The 20,195-nt window shown below is 40.1% G+C and overlaps 2 protein-coding genes across 33 annotated transcripts in view; one reads left to right on the top strand and one right to left on the bottom strand.

Moving 5' to 3' along the window:
- The window catches only part of LOC126335098 (uncharacterized), an 80,276-nt gene extending 61,100 nt beyond the window's left edge, over positions 1-19,176 (bottom strand). For 3 of the 19 annotated variants that reach the window (XM_049998031.1, XM_049998023.1, XM_049998021.1), the window contains exon 1: positions 17,816-18,011. The gene's annotated coding sequence lies outside the window, so the exon portion shown is untranslated. Of the gene's footprint in view, positions 1-17,683; positions 18,229-18,570; positions 18,630-18,676; positions 18,761-19,030 lie in introns of those variants that run through there. The other 16 variants (XM_049998030.1, XM_049998025.1, XM_049998018.1 and 13 more) reach the window with 15 other exon arrangements.
- LOC126335092 (probable ubiquitin carboxyl-terminal hydrolase FAF-X) overlaps positions 18,255-20,195 on the top strand; it is a 316,568-nt gene continuing 314,627 nt past the window's right edge. For 2 of the 14 annotated variants that reach the window (XM_049997991.1, XM_049997988.1), the window contains exons 1-2: positions 18,255-18,329; positions 19,578-19,743. In XM_049997991.1, the coding sequence (XP_049853948.1) occupies positions 19,672-19,743 (72 nt within the window). In that variant the 5' untranslated portion in view covers positions 18,255-18,329; positions 19,578-19,671. Of the gene's footprint in view, positions 18,330-18,612; positions 19,744-20,195 lie in introns of those variants that run through there. The other 12 variants (XM_049997999.1, XM_049997993.1, XM_049998001.1 and 9 more) reach the window with 12 other exon arrangements.

Below are 20,195 nucleotides of genomic sequence, written 5' to 3'. Positions count from 1 at the left end.
CTGGGAATGCATGAAACACTTAATTAGGCAGTCAATGCATCAGGGTCACCTGCTGCCAGCAGATGAGTACCTGTGCAATCAACATCCACTGTGTCTGAGGGTCCAGCGAGATCTAGGTGCTACAATCTCCACCTAATCCTCAGACACAGAGCTTGTGGCGTGTGTGCCACCACAGTGCCTTGGTTCTTGGGGGTATTTTTCTTTTTAGGTTTCTCTCCCTGCTCCTTGGATTTGTCCAGCTGGGAGGGCTTCATGGATTCAGTCTCTGGGACTGAGGAGGACCGTGAAGCCCTACGAGCAGTTACCTGGGGTTGCTTCGGCTCCTGGCAGGTGTCAGCTTTGCCACTGGTAGAAACCTGGGAAGGGAGTGACTCAAGGGATCTCTTCCTGGCTAGAGGAGAGAAGAAAACTTACACTTCTCTGACTGAGAAGTGGGGACTGACATCCCTGATGGTTTGGGGGAGGGGGGGGGGGGGGGGTTGCTCCTGAAGTAGGCTGTGCAGGAGCAGTAGGGAGGGAAGTGCCCCCATGGCTGATGGCTCTGAGAGCCAACTGTACCCAGCTGAATGGAAGATGGTAGAACCGTTGTCATAGCGGTGGCATAGGTTGATATAAGCACAGGATGTAGCCTCTCATATTTTCTCTTAACCTCAGTGTAGGTCAATCAGTCAAAGGTCATGTATTTCATTATTTTTCTTTCTTTCTGAAGAATCCTGCTGTCTGGCGAGCAAGATGAATGGTGCTCTCTGCAGTTGACACAGATGGGAGGCAGGGGACAGGGAGTATTGGGATGTGAAGGACATCCACAATCCCGACAGGTGATGCTGGAAGTACAGCAGGAAGACATAGGGCCGAACTTCCAGCACCACATAGGGGGAGGGATATATGGCTTTACATCACAGCAGTAGACTATCACCTTGACCTTCTCAGGTAATGTGTCACCCTTGAAGCCCAAGATGAAGGTAATGGTGGCAACCTGATTATCCTTCGGACTCCATTGGTTGTGCCAGACGAAACGGACATCTCGCCGCTCTAAACTGGCGCGCAGCTCATCGTCAGACTGCAAAAGAAGGTCCCTGTGAAATAAGATACTCTGGACCATACTTAAGCTCTTATGGGGCACAATGGAAACAGATATATCCTCCAGCTTGTCACAGGCAAGTAGTGCCCGTGACTGGGCAGAGGATGCTGTTTTGATCAAGACCAACCCTGACCGCAATTTGGACAAGCCCTCCACCTCCCCAAACTTTTCCTCTAAATGCTCCACAAAAACTGAGGTTTCATTCACAAGAAAGATTTCTCCATCAACTCTCATACATACAAGGTACCGGGATGAATAAGCTTCACTGCCATTATTAGCCCGGCATTCTTCCCATAGTTTGGCCAGGAGGAGGGGGGGGGGGGGATGATTTGGGATAATATTTCTTAGCACTGAAGTTAGACCTTGATCGCTTAGAGACTGTTGGTGTTTAACCACCAGCAAGAGATGACGGACTACGCTTTACAGCGTGTCATCCACCCTGCTACCACCCACTTCAACAAGGAGCCCTCCCCATGGGTGCTACTCAGCCACAGCAAAAGCCACCTGGCAGGATGGCCATTGCTGGGAGTCCTGATGCCCCAGGGTCACAGCCATCTCCTCCTTGGCAGACGTGGGGAATTAACAGTGCAGGCATCAGCTCTGCAATCCCTGTGTGGTCAGGGGGCTACAACCAACATGGTACATGGCGGCTGCACCCAATGGACTGGCTACCGTGCTGGGTAGCAGCTGCAAATAAGCTAAGGAGTCCATTATCGTCGACAGCGTAGAAAGCGATACTGCACAGAGGATGGAGGAAAATGCACCCAGGAGGGCGACCTCACCCAACACTGGAGAACGAGTGGAAGTGCAGATCCACGTTGACAAAGGAGGCAGGAGGTCTCTCTATGCACCATGTAAGGAGCCATCCCCCAATTAGCTTGCTCTTTGGGAAACTTTTGAAAAATGGAGGTCAATCCCTACAGGGGACCATCACATAAAGGCCGAAACACGAGAGACTCCTTTTAGTCACCTCTTAGGGTAGACAGGAATACCTTGGACCTATTCTAACCCCCAGACCTGCAGGGGAACAAGTCCATCGAGAACTGCAATAGACTGCAAAGTCATCGATGAAACGAGTGCCGAGCCAAAGATGCCTGGCATGAGACAGGTCATTAATAGGGCTAATGGCGACAGCAAAGAGGACGATGCTCAGGACAGAGCCCTGGGACACTGCGGTTTCCTGGATGAAGGTGTCCAACAAAGCCAAACACATATGTACCTTGAAAATACTGTCTTTTTAAAAAGTCCTGGAGGAAACAGGACAGGTGGCCTTGGAAGCTCCACTCGTATAGAGGCTTTCTCCAAATCAAAAAACATGACCACTGTCTGATACTTCTGCATAAAACTGTTCATACATAGGCTTACAAAGTGACGAGATGGCCAACTGCAGAACGGCACGCTATAAATTCACATTGTGCAGTGGTTAGTAGATTGTGAGATTCGTGTCACCATAAGAACCGGTCGTGGATCATATATTCGATCACTTTGCACGTTCAGCTCGTGAGAGCAATGAGGCAGTAGCTAGAAGCAAGTTGTTTGTCCTTACTGGGCTTAGACATGGACATGACTGGCTTCATGCCAGCGTCTGGGAAATATGCTATCCGCCCAAATGCAAATCAACATATGATGGAGGAAGTGCTTGCCAGTAGGAGAAAGATGCTACAACATCTGAATGTTAACATTATCTGGCCCTGGGATAGAACAGTGAGGTGAGGTAAACGCACGATCTAGCTCCCTCATAGTAAAGGTGGCGCAGTAGCATTCATGTTTCTGAGAAGAAAAGGGTATCATCCCAGCTGCCTTCACCCAGTTCCAAAGGAGGAAGGGCATGGTGATGGAGGATGGAGCTCGAAATCTCCACAAAATAGCAGCCTGAGCTGTTGGAGATAGCAACAGGGTCCACAATGGCATGAACTGCTAGTAAATGAAATACTGCTAGCTGTTTTGCTATCCTGAAGAAGGCAACGACACTGTGCACACAACTGTTAATCATGAATACAGTTCACCATCGTAGGACGACTGTTAAAAATGCACAGAGCATGTCTCCGTGTGTGAATCATATCAGGGCACACTTCAGTATACCAAGGGGACCAATGGCCTCTGTAATCTGGTCCCTTCAACCCCAATAAACCAACCAACCTGTCCACCAACGGACCTGGACATGTTGTTGTTGTTGTTGTCGTCGTCTTCAGTCCTGAGACTGGTTTGATGCAGTACAGATGGTATGGCAGAGTACAGATGAAATGCGTGGTATGGAATTTTCTGTGGCATTGAGAATAATGTTTTTAAGGTATTCTACCCAGTCACCACAACAGGGGGAAATGTTCATCAAAGGTCACCAGAAAGGAATAAAAGTATCCAGTTGGCCTTACAAAGCAGCCAACTGGGTTTACACATACATGGAGTAGGAGCCAGCAAACGGATGGCACACGGGAAATTATCACTAGAGTACGTGTCAGAGAGAACGGACCACTTTCGACGACCACAAGCTGGGCAGTGTAGAATGAGAGGTCCAAATGGGAACAGGTGTGCACTGAGTCTGAAAGGAATGTAGGTGTGGCAGTGTTAGACAAATGAGGTTGAGTCGATTGAGACGGTCAGCCATTAGGGTACCTCTCGGACAGGTTCTGGAAGAGCCCCAAAGAAAATGGTGTTCATTAAAGTCACTGAGCAGCAAAAAGAGATGAAGGAGTTGACCAATAAGCTGGAGGAAGTCTGCCCTGGTGACACCAAATGACGGAGGGAATAGGTGAGGTGAGGAAGGATAATGCAGACTGCAACAGCTTGTAGCCATGTGCTCAATGAGATGGTTTGGCTACGACAGTCATCCAGGATTAGCAGCATGACTCCTTCAAGAGATGGAGTGCTATCCTTGGGGGAAGTTCACAGTGAACCAAGAGGTCATAGCAGTTAAGAGGATGCAGTTTTGTTTCTTGGAGGCACAAAAGAGTGGATGCTGTGATTCCAAAGGCAGCAGTAAGTCTTCCTTGTTGTATCTAATGCCATGAATGTTCTATTGGAGGAGAGTCATCTACATTGGCATTCTCTCTGGGTCAGCCTGCAGATTCCAGAGCAAAAAACCTGTAGATGGAGCACACCAACAATGAAAGTTGGCCGAGTGACTGTGCATTGGCCTCAGTTCTCTTGACTGGGAGGGCTGCAAGATTCTCTACTGCCAAAGAGCTGCACACCTGTCCCAAACTGCTGAGGGGGCACTCACCAGTCCACCAAGGTACAGACTGCATCCTATGACGTCATGAAGACTTTGGGGTGGAGAAGTCAGTTGCATGATGGATCACTTGTGTTATGTGGTCCATCCATGCCTGGACACACTTGTGGTGTTCAAATACAGCCAGCTCACTGAACAGCATCCAGTTAGCCCTGCTGACCATTCATTTTGGTGGCTTCTGTCCAGATAATGCTGCATCCAGTAGGTTAACCACCAGTGAGAAGTAGTCAATGGAATGAAGGTTGTCAATGACTTCCCACTGAACAGAGTCCACATGAGCTGGAGAGCAGAAAGAGAGGATGATGGCTGATAATGACCCACTAGCACCACAGAAGTGAGTGGGAGTACCTGTGTTGAGGATGCACAGCTCCTGAGACGCCGTGAGGCTCCCCAGAACATGACCTGAGGGTAGGTAGAGGCCAAGCCCCACGGTACGTGCTGGGCATTAAAGCCTTCCAGTAGGAGAAACTATCAAGGGAGCTGTTCCATAAGATCTGTGAGAACCTCAGAGACTACTGCATCTTGCACAGGTAAATACAGCAAGCAAATAGTGAGCTTCCAACACATATGAATTTCAACTATAGCTCCTTGCAAGTAAATAGCCATGAGGAGAGCAGAGCCATGTTGCTTGTTACTGACAAACAAAGCAACCCCTCCCATGGCTTTTTCCCCAGTCAAGTCATCCTTGTAGTGGATGGTATAGCCCTCTAGCATAGGGAGCATGCCTGTGCTAGAAGATCAGTTCCTCCAGAAGTCCTGAATGCATTATTGATGTCCACTGTTGTATGGGAGCCATTTAAGTTGTGTGGTTTTACTTTACTACCACCTTTGCACCACAGTGGTGAGGCACTTAGAGAACTTAAAGGGGAGTGGAAGGGCTGCTTGGGTCCGATGCTGAGGATTCTTAATCCATGATGTCCTCCTCATTTCAGACATGTCAGAAGAGGTTTGATGGTGCCCAGAATAGTTCTTGACCCGAATGTTGTGATCCTTCCCCTGTAACTTCAAGTGCGATGGGGAAGAGGGCCCTAAGAGGCACTCTGCTTTCCGTGTGCCTTCTTGATGCTCACTGCGAAGATGTTGATGGCCCCGTCTGCCACAGCTGCCTGACTGATAAGTCTTTACTCACTTTGCTTTGGCACTTGCAGGTGCTGGTTGTGGACAGTGGTATGCTGGATGTCACCTGCCAAGAGGGAGGTGACCACGAGACAAAGGTTCAATAACCAACAAAAAGATAACATTTTATGAGCTGGGGTGTGGAATGTCAGAAGCTTGAACGTGGTATGGAAGCTAGAATATCTGAAAAGAGAAATGCAATGGCTCAAGCTAGATGTAGATGGGTCAGTGAAGTGAATTGGAAACAAGACAAGAATTTCTTATCAGATGAATATAAGGTAATATCAACAGCAGCATAAAATGGTATAACGTGACTAGGATTTGTTATAACTAACAGGAGGGCAGAGAGTGTGTTACTGTGAAGAGTTCAATGATAGAGTTGTTCTTATCAGCATTGACAGCAAATCAACACCGACAACAACAGTTCAGGTATGTGTGCTGATGTCGCAAGCTGAAGATGAGGGGAGAGAGAAAGTATATGAGGATATTGAAAGGATAATACAGTATCTAAACAGAGATGAAAATCTAATAGTCGTGGGGGATTGGAATGTAGTTGTAGGAGAAAGAGTAGAAGAAAAGGTTACAGGAGAATATTGGCTTGGGACAAGAAATGAGGAAGGAGAAAGACTGAGTTCTGTAATAAATTTCAACTAATACTAATGAATACTCTGTTCAAGAATCACAAGAGGAGGAGATATACTTGAAAAAGGCCAGGTGAAATGGGGAGATTTTAGTTAGATTACATCATGGTCAGCTAGAGATTTAGAAATCAGACACTGGATTGTAAGGCTTACCCATAAGCACATATAGACTTAGATCACAATGTAGTAGTGATGAAGAATCGGCTGATGTTTATGAGATTAGCCAGCAAGAATCAATATGCAAAGAAGTGGGATACAGACATACTAAGGAATGATGAGATATGCTTGAAATTCTCTAAGGCTATAGATACAACAATAAGGAATAGTTCAGTAGGCAGCAAAGTTGAAGAAGAATGGATACCTCTTTTTCTTTTATATATAAGAAAAAAAGGGGAGCAGTCACAGAAGTTTGGGAAAAAAATAGGTACAAAGAAGGTAACTCTGAAGAAATATTGGGTAAAGAATAAACACTTCAGTTGATCCACGGAAGAAGGAAGTACAAAAATGTTCAGGGAAATTCAGGAATACAGAAATACAAGTCGCTGAGGAATGAAATATATAAGAAGTGCAGAGAAGCTAAGACGAAATGGCTGCAGGAAAAATGTGAAGAAATCGAAAAAGAAATGATTGTCAGAAGGACTGACTCAACATATATGTAAGTCAAAGCAACCTTCGGTGAAATTAAAAGCAAGGATGGTAACATTAAGGGTGCAACAGGAATTCCCCTGTTAAATGCAGATGGGAGAGTGTATAGGTGGACAGAGTACACTTAAAGCCTCTATGAAGGGGAAGATTTGTCTGATGTGACAGAAGAAGAAATAGAAGTCAATTCAGAAGAATTGGGGGATCCAGTATTAGAATCAGAATTTAGGAGAGCTTCGGAGGGCCTAAAATCAAATAATGCAGAAGGGACAGGCACCATTCCATCAGAATTTCAAACATCATTGGGGGAAGTGGCAAAAAAACGATTATTCACATTGATGTATCGAATTTATGAGTCTGGTGACATACTATCTGACTTTTGGAAAAATATCATACACGCAATTCTGAAGGCTGCAAGAGTTGCAGGTGCAACAATTATCACACAATCAGCTTAACAGCCCATGCATCCAAGTTGCTGACAAGAATAAAATACAGAAGAATGGAAAAAAATTGTGGATGTGTTATATGACAATCAGTTTGGCTTTGAGAAAGGTTCAGGCACCCAGAGATGTAACTCTGATGTTGCAGTTGATACTGGAAGCATGGCTAAAGAAAAGGCAATGCACATTCATAGGATTTGTCAACCTGGAAAAGGCGTTCAACAATGTAAAATGGTGCAAGATGTTTGAAATTCTGAGAAAAAGAGGGGTAAGATATAGAGAGAGATGGGTAATATACAATATGTACAAGAGCCAAGCGGGAATAACAAGAGTGGATGATCAAGAATGAGGTGCTCAGATTGAAAAGGGTGTAAGACAGGGATGTGTAGTCTTTTGCCCCTACTATTCAATCTGTTCATCAAAGAAGCAGACATGGAAATAAAAGAAAGATTCAGGAGTGGAATTAAAATTCAGGATGAAAAGGTACCAATGATATGATTTGCTGATAACATTGCTATCCTGAGTGAAAGTGAAAAAGAATTACATTATCTGATAAATTGAATGAAAAGTCTGAGTACAGAATATGCATTGAGAGTAAATCGAAGAAAGATGAAAGCAATGGGAAGTAGAAGGAATGAGGATTGATGGTCAAGAAGTAGATGAAGTAAAGGAATTCTATTACCTTGGCAGCAAAATAACCACTGATGGGTGGAGCAAGGAGGACATCAAAAGCAGACTAACACTGCCAAAAAATGATTTTCTGGCCAAGAGAATTCTGCTAGTGTCCAACATAGATCTTAATTTGAGGAGGAAATTTCTCAGAATGTACGTTTGGAGCACAGCTTTGTGTGGTAGTGAATCATGGACTTTGGGAAAACCAAAAACAGAAGAGAATTGAAGCATTTGAGATGTTGTGTTACAGACAAATGTTGAAAATTAGATGGACTGATAAGGTAAGGAATGAGGAGGCTCTGCGTAGAATCGGAAAGGACAGGAATATGTAGGAAACACTGAAAAGGAGAAGCACCAGGATGATAGGACATCTGTTAACACATCATGGAATGACTTCCATGGTACTAGAGGGAGCTGCAGAGGGCAAAAAATGTAGAGGAAGACAAACACTGAATTACATCCAGCAAATAATTGAGGACATAGGTTGCTCTTGAGATGAAGAGGAGTTTATGGGTAGCCATATCAAACCAGTAAGAAGACTGACAAATAATTAAATAAATAAATAAAAAAGTTAAAGTTATAAAGTTGACAAATTACAAATTATTCTTGCTGAATGCAAAAAATTACAGCTATTTACGTCAGTGAACATTGGCTTACAGATGATTTAAAATTATTAATACAATTGAAAATTTTAAGCGGACAAGAGCAATCACAAGGAGGCTCTCAAATTCTTATGCATTCTGATACAAAATGTAAAATAAGAATGATTTTTTATTATGTGGATGAAGCTTATGTATTTGAAAGCTGTTGTGTCAAGCTAAGGGACTTAAATGTCATAGTAGCTTATATTTACAGAGTACCCCAGAAAGCTACAATTGATACTTTTTTAATCAAATTCCAGTGCCTGCTTGGAAACCTCAATGAAAAAGAAAAAAGTGTGTAATAGCTGCTGACATCAATATTTATCTCACAGTTGAGAGCAGTGATGTGTCAAAATTCATTGACATAATGAAAAACTTTGGCTCCACAGAAAACTACAGTAAATACGCAGTTGGCAATCAGTATTGATGATATGTTAACAAATAGTGTGTTTGTAGGTGTTTATACATTTTGTTTGGTTTTAGTATGGCGAGTAGCAACTTTCTATCACATAATATTGTTACATTCTAAACACTCTGCATTATTCACTGTACTGCCAAAACTTAACAGGGAAATTACATCTAAAAAAAAAGCCATACAAAAATGAACTTGCATTAAAAAGATTCAACTATATATGTAGTAATAAGTTAAGAGAGACTGAATGGCCTTTCAACAACTGTAATTCATGTAGCAGTAACTTTGACAAATTTTTAAATAGTGTTCTTGAAATGTTTAATGAAACTTCTCCACTTATAACCATACGCAACAAAATTACTAGTAAATGTAAATGGATAACAATAGCATGAAAGTTTCCAATGCCATGAAGAGGCAACTCCACAATGAATTGAGATACACTAAAAAATAGGCATTTTACTGTATATGTTAAACATTATACACCTACATTTCAAAAAAGGTGTGAATGCATCTGACAAATGATAAACAATAAGTTCATTTTACAACAAAAAAAAGTAAGACAAGCCAGTGTGGCGACACAGTCAAACCAGAGTTCGGTTTAAGAGTTCGTAGTCATATCTAGGATTAAAGTAAATGATAACATTACTGTAAACCCAGCTCAAATATCTGAGTATCAGAGTAAAGTACAACCCTCCAGACCCCACCAAGAAGCTGATTATTTCACAGGGTTTTTTTGAGTCACAATAATAGATGTGGAAATGTTATATTGTCATAAAAAAAAACACTGTTGGGTGTGATGTGCTACTCACTAAATAGCATCACATAATAGCATCTCCACTACATTTTGAACTGCATCAAAAACAGACCTCTGTTCAAAAAAGGGTCAAGGGAAGACATGGGAAGCTGTTGAAGGTGTCAGAGATTGTAGCTGCAAACCAGATCCAAAATTTTATTATACAAAATTACAACAAGTATCCAGTCTGGAGTAGCGAATAATTTTAGTAAAAAGATATGCAAAACACTTGGTCAGACGTAAAGTTGTAGATATCTCCTGTGGTCTTACAAAAGCCTCTGATGTAGTAAACCATGCCTTGCTTCTCTAAAAATTCATTAAATATTGGATTAAGGGCAATGCTCTGAAATGGCTTTCTATTTTACAAAGGGCAGCTATTACTTTCAAGTGTAGTGAATTATTATTCTAAATGGAATACAATATCACAAGGTGTATTTCAATGCTCCTTTTTAGGGGCAATTACGTTCCTATTTTATGTAAATGACTTATCTGTAAGTTTAAATTTTCCTTCAGTTCTCTTTTCAGATGATACAGAAAAAATTCTATGCTCTATCATGAGACCATTAGATACCGAGGAAAACTGGTTCCAGTTAAATGGGTTGAAATTTCAAAACCAAACATTCAAAATGTGTGGAATGTAAAATACAACACAACAGTCAACTTATGGAAGAAGTTGAGACATTCAAATTCCTTGGAGTAAATGTGGATAAGCACTTAAGGTGGAATACACATATTCATATCCTATCACATATAGTAAGTAGGCAAATTCCTCTGATATGAGGACAAGAAAAATAGCTTATATTATAGTTATTTTGAAGCCATCATTAGGTATGGTGTAATTGTTGGGAAGTTTAAATAGTGTATCTTGAACAATGAAACAGCAGAAAAAAAATATCAGATACATGTGTGCTTCACAACAAAAAGAATCTTGTTGCCCATTATTTTGGAAGCTACAAATCCTAACTGTTCGCTTGAGATGCATTTACGAAATTGTAATCTTTACACAGAGCAGACAAAAATTTCAAGACTAGTTTGTTCTATACAGTACATGAAGTTACGTGTTTTATATTTGGCCAACATTTTCCCACCTGAATTCTGAGTTAGGTGACCAATGGGTAAGACTTAGTACTTATGTGTGGTAGATATGGCCCATGATTGTAACTTCTAAGGCCGCTGCAAAACAACCAGATTATAATAGGGGTAGCAAAAGAGAAGTATATATATATATATATATATATATATATATATATATATATATATATATATATATATACATATATACTTAGGTAGTCCAAATGAAGAAAGGACACAATCACTAAATTTCATCCTCTTCGGACAAACAATACATATTACATAGAGGTTAGTGCTACTCTGTACTACAAGTTCAGCATTGATTACCAGGCAATGGCCATTAGGACAATTAAGGGTCTTGCCCAAAATTACATTACTCTTGCCAAGGGGGAGCAATCTATAGAGGCTGATCAAGTCTATGATAAAAGGGCTCAGAAAACACTTTAAAAACCCATTGGTCATGATATGAATAAGAGCTTTCTGAAATGGTGGCACAAATGTGTGCAAAGCTGAGCTGTTTCGACAACATGATCGATCTCATCTTGGCAGTATTGTACAGCAAGCCAATGCAAAACTGGAGATGGGGCTGACGGCTGTTGACTAGATGCACATTGCCGTGGTGCTGACAGGTACTATTGCAAGATGGTGCTGCACTAGACATGATCTGCACCTCAACAGTATTGGCAATGGGGGATCAGTGGAGTTAATTAGTGACTATATAGTAGGCGAGTATGGGACCACACATGGTCAAGTGCCCGTTGTCATGGGTAGGAGGACTAGGTCTTTTATTGTGACAACAAGTTCTACTCCCTTAAAAGTATCCCAAACCAGTTTAGAGATTTCTTCACCGTATACACCATAGTACACATAACTCACAGGAATTTGTTCAGAATTACCAGTTTTATATATATATATATATATATATATATATATATACATACAGTCCATTAAAAGTAAAGTACAACAGCTTTAAGTAGAAGTAGTAGAATTTCAGTCTCAAACAGCATGGTGGTATTCATTACAGAGCACTGATGTAGAGAGAATGAAATACAGCATATGGAACTATCACCACACAAATCTGTTACTGCTGCTCCTTATGTGTGTGTGTGTGTGTGTGTGTGTGTGTGTGTGTGTGTGTGTGTGTGTGTCCCCTCACCTAGTGATAATGTTTAACTTTCTTTGTCAAATTAACTGAAGTCCTGCAAAGAGTCTCAGCCCCAAAACTAACATATTTTGTGTATAAATATGATGTACACACATTAACACAGGTATTGGCATTGAAATTAGTAATAACTTTCTAACATTCTGATCACTCTTGGTGTGACACAAATGATAAACTCAGCTACTACACCACCCAAAGGTTCAACACGATTCTTATGAAGTACATATTTGCAGACATTGGCAAGAGAAATTGTAAAGTACTGATAAAAGATCTTGGCCTTTCTGATCATTACTGTCAGATAAAGATGGAGATCAGCTTTGTAAAACCCTCAAAAGGACAGACCTACGTAAGGATCTTTTTGAAATTAAAAAAAACATAATTTTTCTTGGGCACTGGTATATCAAATCTGGGATGAAGTGTATTTAGAAAACAGTGTGTATGCCTGGATCTCTAAATCCTGCATGTTGTTTAAATTAAGTTTTGAGGAGACATTTCCAAAAGAAGCCACTTCCACAGCAGCAGCTAAAAAAACCAAATTGTTAACTGTGGGTACATACTAGGAAGTTCTCCCACACACTAAAAATTTCTCAGTTATTTTCAAAAGCACTACACTGATTTACAGTTCTTAGATCATCATCATCATCATCATCATAGGTATAAAAAACGTGCAGGAAGGAAATATTTGAAAAAAAAAAACCATTCAATGACAAAATAATACATAAAGAAACAAAAGCAATGTAGTGTGGGATGTCATAAAACAAGAAACTGGGAAAAGCACACAAGTATAACACACAGATCAAAGATGGGGGTAGAATACAAGAAAATCCTCAGGAATTGGCAAATTTTGTAAATGATTATTTTGAAGGAAGGTATAAGATGAATGTCAACAAAAGCAAAATGAGGATAATGGAATGTAGTCGAATTAAATCGGGTGATGCTGCGGGAATTAGATTAGGAAATGAGATGCTTAAAGTAGTAAACGAGTTTTGCTATTTAGGGAGCAAAATAACTGATGATGGTTCAGGTAGAGAGGATATAAAATGGAGACTGACAATGGAAAGGAAGGCATTTCTGAGAAGGAGAAATTTGTTAACATCGAGTATAGATTTGAGTGTCAGGAAGTCGTTTCTGAAAGTATTTGTATGGAGTGTAGCCATGTGTGGAAGTGAAACATGGACGATAAATAGTTTCTACATCTTTATCTACATCTACATCCATACTCCGCAAGCCACCTGATGGTGTGTGGTGGAGGGTACCCTGAGTACCTCTATCGGTTCTCCCTTCTATTCCAGTCTCGTATTGTACGTGGAAAGAAGGATTGTCGGTATGCTTCTGTGTGGGCTCTAATCTCTCTGATTTTATCCTCATGGTCTCTTCGCGAGATATACGTAGGAGGGATCAATATACTGCTTGACTCTTCGGTGAAGGTATGTTCTCGAAACTTTAACAAAACCCCGTATCGAGCTACTGAGCGTCTCTCCTGCAGAGTCTTCCACTGGAGTTTATCTATCATCTCCGTAACGCTTTCGCGATTACTAAATGATCCTGTAACGAAGCGCGCTGCTCTCCGTTGGATCTTCTCTATCTCTTCTATCAACCCTACCTGGTGCAAATCCCACACTGCTGAGCAGTATTCAAGCATTGGGCAAACAAGCGTACTGTAACCTACTTCCTTTGTTGTTGGATTGCATTTCCTTAAGATTCTTCCAACGAATCTCAGTCTGGCATCTGCTTTACCGACGATCAACTTTATATGATCATTCCATTTTAAATCACTCCTAATGCGTACTCCCAGATAATTTATGGAATTAACTGCTTCCAGTTGCTGACCTGCTATTTTGTAGCTAAATGATAAGGGACCTATCTTTCTATGTATTCGCATCACATTACACTTGTCTACATTGAGATTCAATTGCCATTCCGCGCACCATGCGTCAATTCGCTGCAGATCCTCCTACATTTCAGTACAATTTTCCATTGTTGCAACCTCTCGATACACCACAGCATCATCTGCAAAAAGCCTCAGTGAACTTCCGATGTCATCCACCAGGTCATTTAAGTATATTGTGAATAGCAACGGTCCTATGACACTCCCCTGCGGCACACCTGAAATCACTCTTACTTCGGAAGACTTCTCTCCATTGAGAATGACATGCCGCGTTCTGTTATCTAGGAACTCCTCAATCCAATCACACAATTGATCTGATAGTCCGTATGATCTTACTTTGTTCATTAAACGACTGTGGAGAACTGTGTCAAACGCCTTGCGGAAGTCAAGAAACACGGACGGCATCTACCTGTGAACCCGTGTCTAAGGCCCTCTGAGTCTCGTGGACGAATAGCGCGAGCTGGGTTTCACACGACCGTCTTTTTCGAAACCCATGCTGATATCTACAGAGTTGATTTCTAGTCTCCAGAAAAGACATTATACTCGAACATATCGTTTAGACAAGAAAAGAATAAAAGCTTTCAAAATGTGGTGCCACAGAAGAATGCTGAAGATCAGATAGATAGATCACATAGCTAATGAGGATGTATTGAATAAATTGGAGAGAAGAGAAATTTGTGGCACAACTTGACTAGAAGAAGGGATCCATTGGTAGGACATGTTCTGAGGATGAAGGGATCACCAATTTAGTATTGGAGGGCAGCGTGGAAGGTAAAAATCATAGAGGGAGACCAAGAGATGAATGCACTAAGCAGATTCAGAAGGATGTAGGTTGCAGTAAGTACTGGGAGATGAAGAAGCCTGCATAGGATAGAGTAGCATGGAGAGCTGCATCAAACCAGTCTCAAGACTGAAGACCACAACAACAACATCGCGGAGAAGTTGCAACAGAATTTTCCTAAAATATTTGTAGCACCTGTAGTGGCTCACACAGCATGTAAAATGATATTCCAAACGACATAGTTCGAAGTCAGGAAGACAAAACAGAAATTAAAAAGCAAGAAGTCAGGAGGTGCAGGTGAGATGATGATGATGATGATGATGGTACTTGGTTTTTGGGGAACTCAACTGGGTGGCTATCAGCACCCGTACAAGTTCCCAATCTTTGCGCTGTCCACTCTCGCCCCTTTCCCGAATAAGAATGAAATTATAAGGACAACACAAACAGCCAGTCGCCAGGTGGAGAAAATCCTCAACCAGGCTGGGAATCAAACCTGGGACCCCCTGATTGAGAGGTAGCAATGGTAGCCACTAGACCATGAGCCACAAACAAGTGTAAGATCTGAACCCCTCCCTTACACATTATGGAACATATATTGGTATGCTAAGATTGTGCTAAAAAGTATTTTCAGGTTTTCCATCAGTTCTTATTTAAAGAGTAAGTAGTTGTTAAAAGTTAACAATCATTAACAAAATTTGAGTTTTTTTAAATATTTGTGGCGGGCACAAAGTACTCCCCCCCACTACCTCCCCGCAAACCCCTTGGTATTACCATGTTACAGAAAAGGCATTGGTATTGCTTCGGTTAAGCACACACGTCAAACTATAGACGATGTAACAAGCACAAGATTTTTTAGGGGTGAATATTGACTGCCAAGTAACATGGAATGTACACAAAAAGATGTTGGCAAAAAGAATGTCATCTGCATGTTTTACTTTTAGGGTTCTCATTTGTTTATGACAGCGAATGTTTTGTGGTGACACACTTACTCTCCTGTATACTCAATTCTTTGTCATGGGATTCTTTCCTGGAAATTGAAAACACCAAACTTGAATACCATTTTTAAACTGCAGAAAAGGGCAGTAAGAATAATAACTACAAGTAGTCGTTGGAACGACTAAATATTGTTTAAAAAACTGAGAATTCTTACCGAGTCAAGTAACAGTCTGTTGTGGGTATCATGGTATCAAATCAGGGAAAATATTACTAATATTCCTACTTATGGGTATATCCTACAGAGATCTTAGTGGTGAGATTTAGAGAAGTGTGTACAAGAGCATATATGCATATAGTGTCTTGCAGAATATGAATGTAACAGCAAAAATGTTACCCATCATGCTACATCTCATTTACAACTTTATCTGTGTTAACATGAAGAATTACTTCTGTATGAATTCATCATTTTACTTATTCTCTAATTATATGGTTATTAGCTACTCTACAATTGCTGCTAACTCTGTGTACAAACTTCAGATCATGTCCTGTACTGTTTCTTGTGACAGACAAATCAAGAAAACGTAAATCTATGTATTTTTTAAACTAGCTTAATTACTGCCTCCATTTATTAACTAGTATTCTCATTTTTATTTTTATGGTTATGTACAAAAAATTAACATTTCCTTTATTATTCAAAAATATTTATTATATAATGGCATTCAGAAGAAAATGTCCAGTCAGCTCAAAAACTCTTTGGATAATTCAGTTTTAGAACAAGTGTCTCAAATCTTGTTAAACCTGTGCTGTAAGATCCAATTTTGATTTGATATTGAAAATAGTAATTACAAATGTCTAGCTGTCTGTGACACCATTAACAAACAATGGGCCATAAATGGAGCCCATCATGAAATTCTATGAAGTGATGGCTGTTCCTGTGTTATCCTATGGAAGCAAAAGCTGTGTTAACACAAAAAATTTCAAACAGCACAGATGATGTACCTAAGGCAAGTCTGCAGGAAAAGAAACACAATTACAAGATATCAGAACAGAATTAAATATTTTCAACAGGAATGAAAAATTGAAAAGGATCCTGAAGACTGCAGACAAGAGCTCACGAGAATATCAGGTCACATATCTCCCCAAAAGAACCTGAATTACAAGCCATATGAGAAGAGAGATTGAAAGACCTAGGGAATAAAATAGGAATGATTTTCTTTGTGGGCATGGATCAGGCCACTGACTAATGCCTGAAAAGATGATGATTTATTACATGCTTGTGCCACAACCCACTACACTTATAGGTTGCATAAATATTATTTCAAATGTTGCACAGGTAATGTTGCTCCACTGTGAATTATGTAATATCTAACTGCATTTTCAAATTCACTGTGTGTTATCAGAAACCTCATTTACCAATATTTTGAAACCAAGGAAGGTTTCTACTGGCAATCATCAATACTGCACTGTGAATACGCATCACATTTACTAAAATGGTAATTTATTGTTTACTGTTTTGACTGAGGTTGTTGAGCATAATGCAACCACAAGGGAAACACATATAATGTGATGCTTCTGTTAGACATTCATCATGCCGCACCGCATAGCATTTGCACTGTCCATGTTTTTTTTTTTTTTTTTTTAATTAACAAACTTAATTTCTACTTTCAACATACAACATCTGTTTCAGATAAAAAAATTAACATTGTTATGTTCTTCAAAAAAAATTAACATTGTTATGTTCTTCATTCGAATAATTGGTAGGTTGCAGCATTATGTCGTAACAGTAAGACACAGGGAAGGGATAGTAAAAAACTACGGTAACATTATTATTAAGCGGAGTCACTGACATTTGTTCGGTTCTGTGATATAAAAACTTTATCAAGCGTTATTTCCAAAACTTTTTTGGGCGCTGTTGACCTTGCTGTTTAGTATCCAAAGTTATATCAGTCCAAGAAATTTACTTTAAATATAGAAATGAATGAAATGGGAATAACAGGCTTGAAATACTATACGATGTCTAATTATCTAAAATGGAATTACAGTAACTACTCTCTTTATTCGTGATTCGCAACAAGTAAAGCTACGTAAGTGACACATACGCTACGAATATCTGGAGCAGGCAATTTCTGCTATCAATCAATCCTTTCAACACTTATTTAAAAAGCGCCGCGTACTTACGATATTATATATTGTTGGTCTCAGAACGGTTTCGAGCTTGCAAACAGAATTCTATTCTTAATATCTAATCAAGATCGAATAAGTCACCTATATTGTTTACACAACCATCAAGCTTTATTCAGCAATATTTACTTCCGTAAATTCCGTATCTCGACCGCATGCCTTGATTCCATAGCGGACACAAGCCGTGATTGAGTCGTCGCGTACCTTTAAATCTACTAGGCGGCACAAACGCAGTACACTTTTGCGCAGTTGTGATCGGATGGAAAAAATTACACAGATTTCTATATAATTTTATCTGAAGAGTTCATATTTACACGACTGACTTCTTGCCGACAATGCCAAATTTCTTGAACTTCAAGAAAGAAAATTTTATGTTCAATGTTTTCGTTGTGTCGTTGGTACTGGGGGCGTTTTATTAAAAGAGCGAAAAATAAATTTTCTACTAGCATCAGAAGATCAGTGCCATTTACGAACGCTAGGACTCGTCTGAACATGCAAAAATCCGTTCATACGTCTGTTGAGTTTCAGTAGAATATTTGCAGGATTTCAGATGTTTTTTATAAATCGAATGTTGACAGTCTGCATCTATGATAGCTTTGAGGCATCAAAGAACACGACTGTAGGGAACCACGGTTTAGAAAAGGTGAGCAAAGTTAGTGTTGTATTTTGTAAACCTGCCGTACTTTAAAGAAACAGCATCACAGAAATCGATGGCTGAAACTGAGTGCGAGGAGTTACTTTCTCGTTAAACAAGAAGCGATGATATATCAAGTGACACAGCTGATAGAATGAAGTAGTACACTCAAGTAGTAATTGACTTCTCCTATCAGAACCTGGAAGGTGTTTTATCAAGTTCTAAGCAAAATTATTAAGAATACTCGTACAAACAAACAGTCTGGAAAGTCGTATGGCAACTCATGCAGTCGAATTAAAGCTCCTGTATTACCGGTGACTCGCGCAGTCGTGTTTACACAGTGCTGCGAAACTTACGTCAAAGTGAAATGGTTTTTCCCAGAACATTCGTGTAGAAGATTAGTGCATAAATCTGTTGTTCTGGGGGATGGCTGGTAGAATATTGTCGTGCGAGTAAGTTAAAAATTTGTGTCAGCGCTTAATCGTTCTTATTTTACGTACTAACTCTTTGGACCGATCATTGCTAAGTCGCCATTTTGTACGTAGCCGGGCACAAGAAATAGAGTATTTAGGAAGAATTATGACGGCTGGAGTGTTTGCATAGATGTGAAATACAGGAAACTCGTAGACCTAAAATATTGTGTGTGCCGAGCGTGTGACTGTTCCTGTTTCCTGCCAAAAGAACATCGGACGTCCGTGCTTCGTACTTGCCATATTTGAAGTCTATTGAAAGACAGCAGGGTCTCAGCAGACAGAAAACTGTTTCCAGGAGCAATATTCAAGCCGTTGTTTCGGATCTATGCATCAGAATAACCACTTCACAATAAATGAGTAGCCTAAACTAATCCTGCCATTACATGTCGGATATAGAGAGCGCTCTTAAGGCGTTGGACTCTGTTGGTATTCTGAAGATATTTCCTCGAGAATAACATGTGTGCAGTGATCTGTGTGATATCGTCATGCCCTGTATTGACATTCATGTAGTGTTTTTAGTTCTGTGAAAAAGCCAAAGACATCAAAACATTGAGGAATGAGACATCGAAGTGGGGGCATGATTAGATGTCAGTGCATTTTGTGCCTTTATGTTGGATATTTTCCAATGTTGTTGACGTCAGAATATAATGGCATTTATTATGACTAATCGCCTCTCAACATACACGTCAATCGTAAATAAAAAAGCTAAAACAAAATTTGCTCATTTTGTATTTTGACAATTAAGGCATTAGTACACAGACAGTTAATTTTGTTTGTATTTCAGGTAATGTAGATAGGAAATATCAAGACTTATGTACATACGTTAGTTTTTATAAATTCATGCCGTCAACCCTAAGGACTGAAAAACAATAGCCAAAATGACTATAGCCACTAGAGGACAGGGTGTTGCAGTAGATCCACCAGATGGTCAACTCACCACTCATGGCTCAGTAAGTACTGATTAAGCTTATTGTTTCCTTTTTTTCCCTTGAGAAAATTGCATTCGCATCGATAGTTGCATATTGCCTTTCGTTAACCTAAATGAAATTACAGAATTTCGATACGTTATGACACTTGTGTAGTCTTTTAATGTAGCACTAAAAATATCCAGTTTCGGCGGTTTTGGATACCAGGTGAGTTTAGAGTGAAACATAAGAAAACTGTCAAATCAATTACGAAAGGTTTGTGCAACATCTTTTCCTCCTTTGCAGGCCTAATGCTATATTTAAAGTGAAATTTTATTCTAGTGGAATCATACTTAATTTTGTTAAAACTTCGATACACTGAAGTATTTTTTTCGAATATAAATATATTTATGTATTTGACTTAGTAACACGCAAACCAGCAAAACCATTTCCATTTCATTTACTGCTTCAGCCAATCATGTTAGCATCTTCTAAAC

The sequence above is a fragment of the Schistocerca gregaria genome, chromosome 2, assembly GCF_023897955.1.
Source record: "Schistocerca gregaria isolate iqSchGreg1 chromosome 2, iqSchGreg1.2, whole genome shotgun sequence".
In the NCBI taxonomy this organism is placed as follows: domain Eukaryota; kingdom Metazoa; phylum Arthropoda; class Insecta; order Orthoptera; family Acrididae; genus Schistocerca; species Schistocerca gregaria.
Note: the sequence above shows the minus strand (reverse complement) of the source record. Positions and strands in the feature narration are given on the sequence as shown.